At 45.4% G+C, this 14,112-nt stretch overlaps 1 protein-coding gene across 1 annotated transcript in view; it reads left to right on the top strand.

The window, feature by feature from the left end:
• Window positions 1–2,620: 2,620 nt before the first annotated feature.
• LOC123993096 (inositol-trisphosphate 3-kinase C-like) overlaps window positions 2,621–14,112 on the top strand; it is an 18,185-nt gene continuing 6,693 nt past the window's right edge. Inside the window, exon 1 of the mRNA XM_046294878.1 lies at window positions 2,621–3,941. Coding sequence (XP_046150834.1) covers window positions 2,715–3,941 — 1,227 coding nt within the window. The 5' untranslated portion in view covers window positions 2,621–2,714. The remainder of the gene's footprint in view (window positions 3,942–14,112) is intronic.

Genomic DNA, 14,112 nt, shown 5'->3' with positions numbered 1-14,112 from the left:
GACGAGATGCTTGTGCCACCGCCCTAACAATGGGATCCGTTGCCCACAGAGCGGAACGGTAGACTGTCAAGATCCCGCCTATTCCTCTCTTTAGATTGGTGGATACATCTTCTTTTAATACTTTAAAAAAATATTTGATGAGGAGTGTTGACGTCAACCACCTGTATTCAGTGGAGAGAGAGATGCATAGATCGTCTAACATTTCAACAGGAACAACTCCGGTATAAAGTTCCCGGGATATGTGTCACACACATCACACTTATATCAGTACACTCATAACAACCTAAGCATTACAAAACTTCTAATAGGTCAAATAAGCCTTAGGTATCAAAATAGCAATATATTTTGTATCCTGACTAAATTTGACACTCTCATTGCCCCCCCCCCCATACAAGAACTCCTCACTTGCTTAATAAATAATGATCTGCTTAATGTGGACAGATTTTTGGAGGAGTAAACCCTCTTGCTTCGACTCTTCCTCTCTGCTTTAGGTAGGCCTAGACCAGAGTTGTATACTATGAAGCAAGCTAGATCTACTCCGCGTTTTCTAAAGTTAGTCAGCTTAAACTAGCTTTACATTTCAGCTCAGGCTTCATCTGTCCTATGATGGAGGATATTGCTCATCCGCCTGGCGCTTACTCTAGCCTCTACGGGACGGTTGAGCTAATGTGATTCACATGACGTTGTAAGTAACAAGAACCTTTCCCAGGACATAGACATATCTGATATGGGGAGAACACTTAAATTCTTGTTAATCTAACTGCACTGTCCAATTTACAGTAGCTATTACAGTGAAATAATACCATGCTATTGTTTGAGGAGAGTGCACAGTTATGAACTTGAATCAAAAAAACAATTAGGCACATTTGGGCAGACTTGATACAACATTTTGAACAATAATGCAATGGATCATTTAATCAGTTTAAAACTTTGCACGTACACTTATGCCATCTAGTGGACAATATTTAAATTGTGCCTCGAGTCCTAAGTCATATAATGACTTGCATTTCAATGATGGAACAAAACAAAAAATAAAATGTTCTTTGCATGATCTTTTACCAGATCTAATGTGTTATATTATCCTACATTAATTTCACATTTCCACAAACTTCAAAGTGTTTCCTTTCAAACAGTATCAAGAAAAAATGCATATCCTTGCTTCAGGTCCTGAGGTACTGGCAGTTAGATTTGGTTTTTAGGCTAAAAAAAAAAAAAAAAGGTTTGTAGGCTTGTAACTGCCATGCTGAGACAATTCTGAAACATCAAACCATGTGTGAGTCAATGCCACATTTTCATTTGTGCCCAGATCAAAATGAAAGACAAGTTTAGGTTTTAATTCAGAAATGGTGTGAAATTGCCTTTTTGAAGTGCAGTCTTTATTTAATTACTGATAGTCAATGCCGTCTTTAGTGTGCTTATCCCCCACTCCTATCAATAAAATAATATAATTTCCATACAAGTTTTACTGTGTGTGGAGGTTCAAATGCATTCTGTCATATTTAAATGTGTGATAGGTATTTTAACATAAAAAAAGGTTTTACAAACAAAACAACATTTCATGAATAAACTATTGAATCAGTCATCTTCCGCAAACGATGGCGATGACTATGCAATCTTTGCGAGATGGAGGGTATCTGATTTCATTGGTCCTCAACTTGTGGCTCAGACTCTTCATTCAGGATAAATGGAGTTAGCCCGCCCTGGAGCAGGTTAGTTCTGAAGGATTTGTTGCCATCGAAATGTACCTGACTGAAAGGTGAGCCACTTTCGTGGTACTGGTTATCCCGAGTTGAACTCGAGAGTGGACCAAAGTTATCTCGGTCAAATTATTTGCATGATCAATCATCCATCTGCAGTGGCAGTACAGCATTTACTGCGATGCGGCCTCCACAGATGTCAGAGCAAACATACTTTTTATGCTTCGCAGAGCTGCTGTGAAGGAAGTTGCCAAGGAAGTGAGTTTGTGTTTATACAGGACCTCACGCCCCCACATACCGTCAAACAATTATGTTAACGCGGAGCAAAACAGACCACTTCGCATTGTCACAACATTTGAGGCACACAGCAATGTTGTATGGAGGTAGATTTGGCCTCCGCATGCCGCCAGGGCCTCAGCGAATTGCGTGACGCCCGCCATACGAATCCTCAGACCAAATGTTCAGATCATGCATACATTGGCTTTAACTCTTCAACCCTGATTTGTAGAATAGGGCTCTGAGCTCTGGCATAAACCATCCATCTCAAGCCAAACAAAACAGACTTGAGGCAACAATCCCAAGGCAAGAAACATGAGCAAAGCTTTCGCCTCAAAAGGCACAGAAAAACAAAAAAAGCGTTCCTGTTTTACAGCCAAATTCATTTTTGTTCACCCGCCACACAGACACAAATGTCACTTATCTCTTTAATGAAAGCAAAATGGTGTACCTTATGACATTGTTTGGAGTGGTTTATTGAAATATCACATAGATCAGACCAAATGGAAAGCAGTAGACTAGCCTATGTTGTGTTTTGGCAAAATATTCTAAAACTGTTTTCATCTTGTTTTTTCTTGCAGATATGGGACATACAAACATGTTCCTATAATTGTCATTCATCATTGGCAACAATGAGTGGAGCACGTGACTCATGTGTTACTTTGCTGCACAGTGCGAATTGTTTCAAATTTGATACATCTTGGAAGGTGTGACTTGTGCGCTACTACTACCGTGTGCAGAATGGGTCAAACGTGCTGTGGTCTCTCGTACTCCACCGCCGCTCCAGGCAAAGCGAAATGGAAACCAACAGAAACACCCGAACGACTCCCTATCCGCAGATTTACCCGTGAGGAGCGAAGGTGTGACCGGTTTTACAGGAATCGGATAAAAACGAAGCAGTTGCCTTCGCCAGGCACAGGTCAACCAGAGGTAGGGCTGGTAATCGGATCTGGAAATTCGGAAACCCTTCGTGGTAACGGGCGAGGGAAGTTGTTGAGAGGCCAGACTGAGTCGGAGGTTGTGGACCACACCACCCCGGTCGCCGAATACACATCTGGAATTCATTATGAAAATATTCAGGCTCTCGACTGTGACACTGTGAGCAAGGGAGCGGCCGACTCGTCCTTCGATGCGACGGGCTTGGAAACACGGTCCAGAGGATTCGACAGAACTCGCTGCGCAGTTACGGAGCGCAGCGGCCCAGAAACAACAGGAGAAGACCATGTCTGGAATGCCCCGGCGAGGGCCATGGAAAACAAACCATTCGGATTTGATAAACAGGGTGGGGTTGCCTCGGAGGTCAGGGGGGATTCGGGGGCTGTACAACCGGATGGTTCAGTCCATTGGCGCACATCTGGCAATGAGAATTTAAGACGGACCCTGACATCCCTGAGCTTGCGTTTGGACGAACCTCTGACAAATGGCGTGTCAGAACCGATAGGGTATGATTTACTCCACACAGAGGTAGAAATGACCACATCTAACTTTCTCACTGCTTCCCGTGAGCCCGAAGCTGTCAGGAAAAATGATCAGAACGGTTGTTCAGTTGAGTCGGGGAACCAGGAGGACCCCTCGATCAACTCTCCAATACAGCCACACGGACAGGTCCAAAGTCCACTAGGCAGCCAAAGTTTCCCCGGTACTATCCCAAAGCTTATTATAACCAGAGATCTAAGCCCCAGTTGGACCCAGGAAACACTAGATCCAAGGACCATGGGACTCGGAGTCGGTGGATCATCGCTGGGCCCACACGCCGATGATGAGTCCCCATGCTCGGACAGTGGCTGCGGAGGCTCCCCGGCGCTAATGCGCTTTCACAGAAAGCTCTCCAACTCGTCCTCTGCCGGCTGCTTGTCCTCCGCCTCGTCCTTTGAGGAGTCCGAAGATGACTTCAACGGCAGCGACATCGAGCCCAGCCTGTCCCCGGTCATAGGCAACACGCTGGGCAGCCCAGACGAAAGCACGGGGGTAAGTGTGCTAAATATATATATATATTGTGCGATAAATGCGGTGGTCTACTGACTAGAGTTCATCTTCTATTTAGTTGCATACAAAAGCACACAGTAGTATTATGTTAAACTCCTTTGCTATAATCGGTCCTGAATGTTGGCTGGAAGTGCCAAAGATGGGCATATATATACATACATACATACATACATACACACAGGCCTATTTACTCTCTGCACACAAATAAATAAAGACTCCCGGTGATTTATTGGCTAAACTCTCTTTATTTGTGTAGCTTGCAGTGTATTCACAGTTAGTCAGCACCTCTACACGAGATCATTTGTCTGGGTGTATGCCAGCTCGTGCTTTTTATTAGGCTACTTTCTGTACACACACACACACACACACACACACACTTCCATGGTACAGTTGTATGCTCTCATGCTATTGATATAAGGCCGAGTCTTTTTTTTCTTCTTCTTTCATTTATGAGATGCACTATGATTAAAATGATGTCCTAATGCGCAGAGCAGACCTTCACTGGTAATGTGTGTCCCCGGCACCTTGATGACTTACAGATTGCATGTCAATAAAACAAACGCACTCAGTGTTATTTCCTCAATGTCAGTGTTTGTGTCAGACCTACTGACGTCTCACTCGGGTCACAAACACAAAGCCACCAAGGCCATGTGCTCCTACCGCAGGGGGTGTGGTGAATATTAGGTCAATGGCTGCGTCAAGGGTATAATTTGTATTTGATCATTAAATGACCCTTGGAACCTGATGGAGTTTGGAGTGCATATTGTGCTTATTGTATTTATGCATAGATCAGAAAGGATCAGTTAAACAATATGATGGAAATCGGCTGGCCTATCAGAGGACCAGGTTAACTTTTGGTGTCTCTTACATAATACTCCTACGCCAATGAATAGGGCGTTTTATTGGAGATCGGTGAACCTTTGACTCCCGAGTGACTCTTTACCCATGACCTCCAACCACTATGACCCTTGACTGTGATTATCGCTCGGCTCGATTAACGCAGGGTCATTTTCTGAACCTCGAGCTGTTCTTGTTTCGTCCCATGTATGATGCAGCTCCAACCTTCTTACAGTGGTACATTTATGGCGTTTCCCTCCCCAGTCGGAGGCCTTTGATGCGCCCTGACCAGAAATGCTTGGAATGACATGAGCTCAAAAACAGGATGTCTTTCCTGGAAATGGACCAATTGAAAATCAGGCAAGCTCTCTTCCTGAACAGGAATGGTGTGAATCCTAGAAGTCACCACCGAGAAAGACTGCGTGGAAATACTAGAATTTCCACATGTTACATATCACCAACACACACACACACACACACACGTTCTCTCTCTCCCTTTTACTTTCTGTCTCTCTCTGAGTGCATAATCAATGTGCCTTTTGTTTGTGAGAGAAACTACTCCAGGGGGACATCTGTTCAGTCCTTGTTTGTTCATGTCTCTGAGAGGGAGACGGCCTTCCAAATAACACATAATGACTGATCTATTGAGATGGCATTGATGTGTGACTCCAGTGGGTTTCTATGCTGTGTGTGAGTCAATGTGTGGTGAGAGAGAGCCTCCAGAAAATGTACCCAAACACCCTGAATTCAGCACTTAGCCATAGCTCTATCCCTTTGCTCAAATCAAATGTTATTGGTCACATACACATGGTTAGCAGATGTTCATGGGAGTGTAGCGAAATGCTTGTGCTTCTAGTTCCGACCATTGCAGTAATATCTGACAAGTAATCTTAACAATTTCACAACAACTACCTTATACACACTAGTGTAAAGGAATTAATAAGAATATGTACATATGAATAGATGGATGAGCGATGACCGAACGGCATAGTCAAGATGCAGTAGATGGTATAGAGTACAGTTTATACATATGAGATGAGTAATGTAGGGTATGTGAACATTTATATAAAGTGGCATTGTTTAAAGTGACCAGTGATACATTTATTACATCCAATTTGTAATTATTAAAGTGGCTAGAGATTTGAGTCCGTAAGTTGGCAGCGGCCACTCAATGTTAGTGGTGGCTGTTTAACCGTCTGATGGCCTTGAGATAGAAGCTGTTTTTCAACGTTTCCTATCTAGGTTGTCTCGCTCTCTCTCTTTTCCTCACTACATTTGCTTTATCTCCGATTCGCTTTATCTTCTGCGAGTTCAGATATTTCCATATTTGCGCGTGTGTGTCATCCTTGTTAATGCATGAATGTCATCTGGGTGAAAGGGGGTTGGTCAGCAGTTCCCATCTTGTAGATCCCACACTACTGTTATGATTAAATATCTAGAACAGAGGGAAGTACCCGAGGAGTGAGTGATTGTACTGGGGCATCCATTTTGGATCTAGCTGGGGGGATACGGCATCACCGAGGAGTGAGTGATTTGTACTGGGCCATCCATTTTGGATCTAGCTGGTGTGATACCGGCATCACTGAGGAGTGAGTGACTGTACTAGGGGATCCATTTTGGATCTAGCTGGTGTGATACGGCATCACTGAGGAGTGAGTGACTGTACTTGGGGCATCCATTTTGGATCTAGCTGGTGTGATACGGCATCACTGAGGAGTGTTGTCGGTGGTGGTAGTATTAGGGCCTTTGTTGTTATTGGCTTACTGTAGGCTTTCAAAGTGTGGCCAAACCAGTTGTTTAACCTTGTGCTCAATGATGTACCAAGTAGACACTTGCCTGCTCACACAAATACATATTCAGAGTTTAAGGCACACACTCGCACACTACACACTCTGCCCGTCTCGCGCTCACAGCTCAGAGTGTGTCATGGAAAATTGGGCTGAAGGCAGTTGTGTTGCTAGGTGACATCATTGCCATATATGGCGCTGTTTCTCTCTTTTTTTTTCATTTTCTCTCGGTTTGTATTTTGAATGTAACGTCTTGCATTATTCACATGACTTTGAACCTATTTCTTAGTCTAATTTCTGCCGGCATCATCCCTTCATTTCTCTGACACTATCTCCCCCCCGTCTAGCCTTGCACCACGGCATAAGGTTTTCCGCTGATTCACAGGCAGTGGAACAGAATGCAGAGGAAAATATAGATGAGTGGAGGAGTGATAAAGTACTCTCTCTATATACACACACACACACTACAATATACCCCACAACACATACCAGCTCATACAGGGCATGCTCCATGTGCACACACAAGAACCAACTCGTACACAAACTCCCGTTATGCAACTCACAATTGCAAACTTGCAGCACTCTCACACATATTTGTTAGTGTTCACAAAAGCATTAAAACACACATTTGTGTCAGACTTCTGTTTTTTTGTGTTGACTGGGCTGTGGTTGAGCTGTGCTCATGCCACAGAGAGCAGAAGGGAGCGGATTTGGTTTACATGTAAACAAGGCCTGACAAATAGCAGCATCACACCTAAAAGTAAGACCTCATCCAGCGATTTTAATTTATAATAAAAAATATAAAAACTTTTCCTGTTGAAAAGCGAAATCCCATGATTTACTTAACAAAAGGTACATCTCAATAGGTGGTCCAGGTAAATCATGCCATTGTGTGTGTGTGGGGGGGAGGGGGAGCTTTCCTCTTTTGTTCTCTATTGTTCCTCAAGCAAGGGGGAAGGCCATCAATCTGACATCACATATACCCATCAGACTAACTCCTTGAATGGCATACTCCTTGAAGTTTGCGGTTGTCTTAAAAAAACACTATTTTACTCAGTTTTTTTTTTTTACCATTTAGGATGTGTACTTCACTGTATTTATACTTGGGATATCACTTTTCAACAGAATGTTTTTTGTTTGTTGGAGGACGTCTTTAAAGACTACAGCACACTGGTGTTGTGAGCACTAAAACGGGAGTACCCCCCCTTTGTAAATCAAACGCTTCATACCTCTCTCGCTGAGGGACAAAGAGAGACAGGACTGCGGGGGAAGGGTTTAGAGGGAGCTATAGGGGGAGTACTCTAGTGGATTAAAATGTTCCTTATTTAGTCCGGATAGTCCAATCAGTAACAATTGCCACTGTTTCCCAAGGAGTCCTGGGTTTGAGAGAGAAAGAGGGAAAGAAAACAGGGTTAGTGGTATTTGGAAATGTTGTTTTCCTCTGAATATCCAATCCAGTAATTCACTTTGGTACCAGCATGATGACAAAGCAGCATTGGCTACGTTAGGTAGGTAGATGTCTTTTGCATTATACTCACACACTTCAAGGGTTTTTTGCCTTTCCCCCACTATTGCTCTCTCTCTCTCTCTCTTTCTCTCTCTCACTTGTCCCTCTGGATTTACATGAGTAAAATATGTGTGGATATTTTGAACACCTTTTTATTTTCAATTTAGCTAACAGAGCAAAAAAATGCTGTCTGCTGGTATTGAGGTAATTCCTGCAGGAACATGAAGTGTGAGGGGGGGGGGCATCTCTCATAGAAGTTCCTAACACTACAGAAGTATATTTCCTGTGACCTAGTATGTGTCGTCAAAAGCAGTGTAGACTATAGAGGTATTACAGTCATGTATGTCACTAGGGACTCTGGGTTTCTGAGGACACCGGTTCAGTACAGGCTGATGGAGGGATTAGAGAAAGGGAGAGACTACTATAAACAGATTGTGAGAGGATGTCAGAAAGGCAGTTGGTGTGAGAGGGGAAAGAAACTTGGAGAGGGAAAATTGACAAGGGGGGGGGGGGGCAGCAGAGTTCATAAATAATTTGGAGGGAAAATTGACAAGGGGGACAGGCAGAGGTCATAATGAATTTGGAGGGAAAATTGACAGGGGGGGGGGCAGAGGTCATAATGAATTTGGAGGGAAAATTGAGCGTTGAATTACAGATTAGTGAGAGAGCGGGAGGGAGAAGAGAATATCATGTAGGGAGACAGTGGTACAGTAAGAGGGTGACACAATGCGGCTGAGAAGACCGAGACGAGAATATCATGTAGGGAGACAGTGGTACAGTAAGAGGGTGACACAATGCGGCTGAGAAGACCGAGACAGTTGGTGTTAAAGATAAGGCAGTGAGAGAGGGGGAGGGCTCAGTGGGAGAGGGATTATAGTGTAACCTCATATGAGAGGGGAGGTTCACCAGAACACAAGTTAACAAAGCCAGGCAATTCAATTGGTTGACTGCTAATGCTGCAGGGCTAACTGGGGGACAGACAGCTTCTATCAGTCAGAGGTAAGGCTAAATGCTCGGCTAACAGTGACATAGAGAGAGGGGCAAGGCTAAATGCTAACCCCGCTAGGCTAACTGAGGGACAGTCTGATGGAGCGCCGGACGCTCGTGGAGTTCACGTTGGGAGACCCTGTGCGGAGTGTGTGGGACAGGCTACGCTCTCACCTCCTCTCTGTGTCTGTGTGTGCCTGTGTCAGCGCCGGGCTGCTGCTCCACTACTGCGCCGTCTGCCAGGTAAGAGATGAGACACAGATTAGATTTACTATTGGGAAGAGCTGAGATGGGAGATGAATGTCAACAGGTGAGGGCAGGCTTAGATACAGTACATTAGACACTGGGTGGTTTTGATTGGCTGAAAGCCGTGGTATTTCAGACTGTATACCACAGGTATGACAAAACAGATTTTTACTCTTTTAATTACTACATTGGTAACCAGTTTAAAATAGCAATAAGGCACCTCTGGGTTTGTGGTATATGGCCAATATACCACGGTTAAGGGCTGTATCCAGGCACTCCGCGTTGCTTAAGATGGCGTTGGCCATATAGCCCCCCCCCCGGGCCTTTTTACATAAGTATGGTATAACTAGGAGGTGAAGTCAGATGACCCTGGCCTTCTAAAGTCATAGATATAATATACTCAGGTGTGGACAGGTGAAGACTGTCTCTGTCCATGTGGGCATGGACGTGGTCAGGACCACATTGTCGAGCGTCGCCAATACAAATGCCACAAGTAGAGCCGACGTGATTCCTTATTGGACTTGTCAGAGAGGCATGTTTGTTCCACATAGCGTATTTATATCTGAACATTCCACAGCGGGCCCCTGGTGTAAATCCAGTATATAAGGCTGCCTTTCTCTCGAGGAGTAGCCATGAGGTGGGAGTAGCCATGAGGTGGGCAGGTACACAGTATCTCCTCTCTCTGGTATGTGTGTAGTCGCTGCTACAGACCCTGTCCTATCTAGTTGAGGCAGGTATCTACAGGCGAGTTGGATCATCCTCCTTCAGAGCGAAATACATCTGCTTTGGCATGAGCTAATATGGACGGGTCTGTAGGCCGGGTCAGGTGTGTATTGGCTCTATTAGGTCCAACACCATCAGATCTGGTCTTTTATTTGACCGGGTTTGTGACACCTAGGAGCTGTCTTTTTATTAGGAAAAGCTGTAGTAATGTCATGGGTGTTTTCAGTAAGGTGCTCTGCGTTGGTGGTTTCACCGTCTCTCTCTGGGCTAAGGCGGTGGTAAGCCAGGGGGGATTTATGATGATGGCTGCTGGCCGAATAGACATCGGGGCTGTAGGCCAGAGCTTCACAACCGTTCGTTTTTTTTTGTTGCCTCATTGCCAGAACAGAGCTTTTCTGTTCCTCTTGCGGACAACACTGATGTCCAGAATGTCACTGGACTGTGTGTGTGTGTGTTTCATGGCAGCTATCTTCGTGACAGGGGCCAGACACATTCCAAGAGTGTGGTGTAGGATGAAGGGAAGAAAAGACGGAGGAAGGGGCCAAAGGAACAGAGCCCTGCTGTTAATAGTGGAGTAGAGCCCTGCTGTTAATAGTGGAGTAGAGCCCTGCTGTTAATAGTGGAGTAGAGCCCTGCTGTTAATAGTGGAGTAGAGCCCTGCTGTTAATAGTGGAGTAGAGCCCTGCTGTTAATAGTGGAGTAGAGCCCTGCTGTTAATAGTGGAGTAGAGCCCTGCTGTTAATAGTGGAGTAGAGCCCTGCTGTTAATAGTGGAGTAGAGCCCTGCTGTTAATAGTGGAGCAGAGCCCTGCTGTTAATAGTGGAGCAGAGCCCTGCTGTTAATAGTGGAGCAGAGCCCTGCTGTTAATAGTGGAGCAGAGCCCTGCTGTTAATAGTGGAGCAGAGCCCTGCTGTTAATAGTGGAGCAGAGCCCTGCTGTTAATAGTGGAGCAGAGCCCTGTTGTTAATAGTGGAGCAGAGCCCTGTTGTTAATAGTGGAGCAGAGCCCTGTTGTTAATAGTGGAGCAGAGCCCTGTTGTTAATAGTGGAGCAGAGCCCTGCTGTTAATAGTGGAGTAGAGGGGGATTAGGATGACAGTGAGAAGTAGTGAGTGAAGGCAGGAGAACAAGCGAAAGGGAAAAGTATGAGGATTACGAAAAGGAGAAGTGAGGGCAGAGTTTGGGCAAGATTGAGGGAACGAGAAAGAAGATAAAGTGAGAGGTTCCGTGTCACCAGTCCCCTCTCCAGGGTCAGTCAGGTCAGGTAATAATGAAGGAGGTGGAGATGGGAGGATGGGGGGTGAAATCTAATAGAGGGGACTGAGTTACATCTGCCCCCCCCGGCCTTTCATTAAGCTGTCTGGCCTGAACTGCAGGAGAGCGAGTGGGAGATAAACGAGTGGATGAGAGGGAGGAGTGAAAGAGGAGAAGATAGCCGTTTAGAAGGGGTATAGACCCCCTGGAGTGGTACCCAATGCTCAGCTCAGAGAGAGACCGAGAGAGAGGATGATGGATAAAGTGATTGGCTTAGCTGAACGCACAGGTAGATATCTATAGGCGTGAGGTGACTCGGCAACAGGATCTAAGATAAGATTAACAGAGTAGCAGCAGCTTGCATGTGAGTGGGGGTGTAGAGTCAGTATATTATGTACGAGTGAGCAAATGGAGTGACCGTGTGAGTGTGTAGGGCCCTGTGAGTGTGCATATAGACAGTGCAAATACAGTCCGTGTAGCTATTTTGTTAGCAATTTATCAATCGTATTGCTTGGGGATAGAAGCTGTTCAAGAGCCTGTTGTCTGACTTGATGCACTGGGACCTCTTGCCATGCGGCAGCAGAGAAAACGGTCTATGGGTTGGGTGGTTGGAGTCTTTGATGACTGTTTCCTGTAGTCCACGATCAGCTCCTTTGGTCTTGCTGACGTTGAGGGAGAGGTTGTTGCTCCGGCACCGCACTGTCAGGTCCTCCTCCCCGTAGGCTGACTCATCGTCGCCGGTGATCAGGGCTACCACTGTTGTCGCTAGTGAACTCGGTAATTGTATTATATTGGATTCGTGTGTGTGTGTGTTGTAACGGTTTTGACTTGAGGTTATTATTTATAGGGGTGCCAGGTAGGTTGTGCCGGGGCCGTCACAGTGTGTGTGGCCACCCACTCGTGGGTGAACAGGAAGTACAGGAAGGGACTAAGAACACTCCCCTGTGTTAAGGGTCCTGTGTGTGGTGGACGTGATGTTGCCTACCCTCACCACCTGGAGTCGGCCTGTCAGGAAGCCCAGGATCCAGTTGCAGAGGGAGGTGTTCAGACCCAGAGTCCTAAGCTTGGAGAGGATAATGGTGTTGAACGCTGAGCTGTAGTCGGTGAACAGCATTCTCACACGGTTATTCCTCTGATCCAGGTGGGCGAGGGCAGTGTGGAGAGCAATTGAGATTGTGTCATCTATGCATCTGTTGGGACGGTATGCAAATTGGAGTGAGTGGGATGGTGGAGTTGGTGTGAGCCTTAACCAGCCTTTCAACGAACTTAATGATTACAGAAGTGAGTGGCTACAGGGCGGTAGTCATTGTGGCATGAAGCCTAAGAGTTCTTCGAAACAGGGATGATGGTGGTCACCTTAAAACATGTGGGGATTACAGACTGGGTCAAGGAAAGGTTGAAAATTGTATGTGTCGTCTGCGCCGAGGCAAGGGTTATGTTTGGGTTAAGCTGGTAAAGAGCTTTGGAGCTCGGTAGTCTCTGTTGGCATTGACCAGCCACGGGACTCTGACGACTAGGTTTACAGGCCTCCTCTGTCTCTGTTCTTTACCATGCATTCAGTATCCACAAAGTGTCTCATAGTAAGAGTGTTGATTTAGGATCAGTTTGCCTTTTTAGATAATAATGAATAAGATTTGTATTTTTTTATTTAACCTCAATTTAACTAGGAAAGTCAGTTAAGAACAAATTCTTATTTACAATGACGGCAAACCCGGACGATACTGGGCCAATTTTGCGTCGCCCTATTGGACTTCCAATCACGGCCGGATGTGATTCAGCTTAGATTCGAACCAGGGACGCCTCTTGCACTGAGATGCACTGCCTTAGACCGCTGTGCCACTCCGGAGCCCTGGACAGATCCTAGATCAGCACTCCTATTCTGAGATACATTTTATGAATAGTCTTTTTTAAATGAATACTCTCTTTGTGCCGAATACAGAGCGAGGAAAGTCACAGCAGTCCAGTAGAAAGAATGTGTGAGTCGGGCAGACAGACAAACATGGTCTGGGTTTGTTTGGTTGTGCTGGGCTGTAGTGGGGCATTCTTTCTCAGACTGGGGATTGTTAATGATCATTAAAGACTGGTTTATGATGCACTGTCCTTCCACTGAATATCTTCTTTGACGAGGACCTCTGCCTTCCCTTTTCTTTCTCTTGTCTCTTTTCTCAAACATTTTGTCTTCCCTACCTTTGCGCTCTCCTTCTGCCTCTCTATCTGTGTCTTTCCCTTTCTCTCTCTCTCCCTCCTGTGTATTCCCACACACATACAGTATCATGTCCTAGTCAGTGATGTGTGTGTGTGTGTGTGTGTATAATCGATGCTGTGTATGTTGTTTGCTTGCTTGCGTCAAAGGCCCTTGCATAGTGACCTTGCTGTATTTTTCCAATAAAGATAAATAAAGAACTCTACACACACACACACACACACACACACACACTCACACTCACACTCACACTCACACTCACTGCACGTACACACATTCACAGATACCCAAGCAGACTCGCAGCAAACCCACACACTCCCACACCTACTCAATCAAACTCACAGTGTTCCTGTGTAGGCCCGGGGCGGTGTGTTTTGTTATTATTATATATTTTTTTTACTGTGGAACCAGTGTGACTGTTCTGGTCAATGTTTTGCGAATGGGGGCTGTGAGGAACGTTGTGTACCTGGCCTTGGCTCAAGCGGGCTGGGACCTCTCTCTTTCTCGCTCTCTCTGATTCTGCAGAAATGTCTCTGTGTGGTATGTGTCTTTTTTAGATCCTTTTGTTTTCAAACTATTTTGACCAACCTCTCAAATGGTCTTTTGAGCGA

Source organism: Oncorhynchus gorbuscha, linkage group LG13 (genome assembly GCF_021184085.1).
Source record: "Oncorhynchus gorbuscha isolate QuinsamMale2020 ecotype Even-year linkage group LG13, OgorEven_v1.0, whole genome shotgun sequence".
In the NCBI taxonomy this organism is placed as follows: domain Eukaryota; kingdom Metazoa; phylum Chordata; class Actinopteri; order Salmoniformes; family Salmonidae; genus Oncorhynchus; species Oncorhynchus gorbuscha.
The sequence above is the reverse complement of the archived record's forward strand: the minus strand, read 5'-3'. Positions and strand labels throughout refer to the sequence as shown.